Genomic DNA, 2,838 nt, shown 5'->3' on the forward strand with positions numbered 1-2,838 from the left:
GTTATTCGCAAAATTGGTCAAATTAGGAACATGGCCAAAACAAGTACAGTTCCCCTATATAATTAAATTTCAGGGATATTCGATTTGATGGGTCACGTGCCCAGTTTAACTCAGCCAGTGTGTATTATGAAAGCTAGGGCTGCTAAATTTCGAATATTCAACTGTAACGTAAAATCTGTGTTGTTATATGCCAGTGAGACTTGCCGTTTATCAGCAGAGATCACGTATCAGCAGATTTATAATTCGGGCCTGGTGGCCTTACGATATCAACAGAAATTTGAGAGCGTCAATGGTGGCCCTATGTACCCATAGGGGTGCTCAGGATACATGCGTGAGTGCTTCAGTGTTTTCACTTTTAAACAAATTTCCTTTTAAAAACGCCAGTTTCTGTTTTTTTTATTCCTTCCTAAAAATAGATTCTGTGTGGATTCTGGCTGCAGAATACCACAGTAGATCTCGGCTTAGTAGCGGTTAAGTAACATAGAGTGCCTACCAAATAGAGAAGGATTAAAAAAAACCTTCTGAAGAAGAAGTTCTAATAAATTTTATGACCACTTTACAATTTTTGTAGATGAATGGTTTTATAAATTTATCAAAAAATCTTGATACTATAACTCATGAATCGACTTAGAAAATACTACTAGCTCACCTTTCTGAAAAAAAAAAAACTTTTCAAAGAGCTTTTTATTTCAGGGGAATAAGTATCTTAGGGTCTGTCTCATTTGGAGAATTAAACTTAAAAGTGACAGTTCGAAAATTAAAAAATCACCCGGTCATAAGAATTATTGGTGCTACTCAAGTAATTCCAATAAGACATCGATGAAAAAAGATTCGGTATCTGTCAAAAGTAATCTTGCTCTACGAGCAGGGTTATTCGATAATTATTGAAATGTCAATGCCAAATAAAAGTCTAATAGTTAGGCTGATACAATTATTTAAAAAAAAATGTTACACCCCCCCCCTTTATTTGGGTTTTATGCCCAAACCTAATAATATGAGGGAGAAACAATAAAATTTCCAGAGATTTTTTAGGATTTCAAAACATTCTTTAACAAAATCCTAGGAGTTTTTTTTAAATTTTTGTTTTAATTTTTACATTTTTGCCTCTCTCGTGAACGTGCTCCAAAACAGATTTTTTTTTTACATTATCTCCTCCTTCCCTTGACCTTTTGTTGAAAATATTGTCCCATCAAATGTTCCCATCAGTTTCTCCATATATGGATGACGACGTCTCAACTCGTAGCATGCGTGAAATAATAAAAATGATAGTTGTGCGTTGCTTCCGTATCGAGTGGTGTGCCCCCGAAAACGCGAGCACTTTTAAACTTGGATTCCGTTAGGAGTGACCTTAATTTTTATGAAATAGGAAGTGTGGAAATTTGTTTTAGTACTTCGACAAATTTGCAATTCTTTTATGAAAAAAAGCAATAAATGGTTTAAACTGAAGCTTTTTCAAAAAGAGTATAAATTCCAATATCTCAACAAAAGGGTTGAGAACCGCTGGTATAGGGGAAAAGAAATAAATGTTCTTCTTAACGCACTATTTTTATTGCATTCAGTAGAAATCGTTGATCATATTATCATCATAGAAAGGCAAATCAAACCATTGCCACTTACGGTCCTTCGAACTATCCAAGACATACCGTACGCATCGCCGCAAAAATAACCTGAAAAAATCAAGAAATATTTTATATTCACCCCTTTCACCAGAATACGCTTCTCACATATTTTTCTTTTCACCACATTCCACGATGGGATGCTGTTTCTTGTAGCACTTGTCCCGAACCGCAAAGTAGAAGCTTCCCAAACGGTTCGAAAGGGTGGTGTTGATCTTCTTCAAACACTGCTGAAAGTCTCGGTCACACTTGCAGTGCAACCTAGAAGTATTGTCGAAGCGCAACCAATCAATGATCAACCGTAATACGATTGTAATTCTGGACTCTCACCTGGTGAAATAGTCATCGTTCTTCAAGCCGTACTTCTCCTCGCCGGAAGCAATGTTATCACAATGATCGTGCTCTCGGCAGCACTTATCCTCATCCTCATGCTTGCCCAAATCGTCGTAGTCGTCGGCCACATTTCCCGGACCGCACCACTTCGTACCCGGCAAAGTAAGGTTGATGCGTTCCACGTTCGAACGGTTCGACCTTATCCCTTCGTCGTCCGGTTGTTCCACGATTTCGTTGCTTTCGAAGTCAAACGTTTCCATGTTTCTGAAGAGTTGCTTGGAGCAGACATGACTGGCGGCGAACGCGACCGCCAACAGGACCGAAGTGGCTGTACAAAGTCTCATTTTACGATCGGATACTGCTAATTGCAGCTCAATTAAAACTAACCTACCGTTTGCTTAGAGCGTAATAGTTTATATACCAATTTTTGGGAGCATTTATCGAAAGCTTTGCATTCGCCATATCACTCACCCTGTTGGAAAATGTTCTGATTCTAGCGCAGAAAAACCGCCCGCTGGCATGAACAATGGAACGGCAAATGTTTGCAAATGAGTTTGTCCGCACATAGGTACTTGTAACATAATTGAATCGCAGCAGAGTTTGAATTGTAGAACTTTTTTGCAATGAAGGTTCACAATTTGGGTGAACTTTTTGGAGGTTTGAATTTCAGACAGGGCCAAGGTTGGCAGCCCTATAGTTCAAAGTACTCGAAGGTAGCTTCCGGATATCAAATTAATGCAACAAAACTGCGATGATTCCGTCTTGTAACGACTTATACCGCCTTCTGTATATAGATTTCGATAAGTTCTACTAGATTGATTATCCAACAGATGAGATTTAATTTTATGCATTTAGGTATCGGCGAGTTTTGAATCGTGGGATGGAACAA

General features: G+C 38.3%; 1 protein-coding gene across 1 annotated transcript; it reads right to left on the minus strand.

Annotated features, from left to right (window-relative positions):
* Nucleotides 1-1,536: 1,536 nt before the first annotated feature.
* LOC134220686 (phospholipase A2-like) lies at nucleotides 1,537-2,293 on the minus strand. Its single transcript, XM_062699791.1, has 3 exons — nucleotides 1,947-2,293; nucleotides 1,725-1,877; nucleotides 1,537-1,667 (listed from the first exon to the last, which is right to left on the minus strand). The coding sequence occupies exons 1-3, from the start codon at nucleotides 2,291-2,293 to the stop codon at nucleotides 1,556-1,558; spliced, it is 612 nt and encodes a 203-aa protein (XP_062555775.1). The 3' UTR covers nucleotides 1,537-1,555.
* Nucleotides 2,294-2,838: the final 545 nt, after the last annotated feature.

This window comes from Armigeres subalbatus, chromosome 3, assembly GCF_024139115.2.
Source record: "Armigeres subalbatus isolate Guangzhou_Male chromosome 3, GZ_Asu_2, whole genome shotgun sequence".
Classification (NCBI taxonomy): domain Eukaryota; kingdom Metazoa; phylum Arthropoda; class Insecta; order Diptera; family Culicidae; genus Armigeres; species Armigeres subalbatus.

Excerpts from the sequence above, each read along its gene's own strand:
- LOC134220686 (XM_062699791.1), bottom strand. The coding sequence starts at position 2,293 with ATGAGACTTTGTACAGCCACTTCGGTCCTGTTGGCGGTCGCGTTCGCC. Across the intron at positions 1,878-1,946 it reads AACGATGACTATTTCACCAG|GTTGCACTGCAAGTGTGACC; the intron begins GTGAGAGTCCAG and ends CAATACTTCTAG. Across the intron at positions 1,668-1,724 it reads TGTGGTGAAAAGAAAAATAT|GTTATTTTTGCGGCGATGCG; the intron begins GTGAGAAGCGTA and ends TGATTTTTTCAG.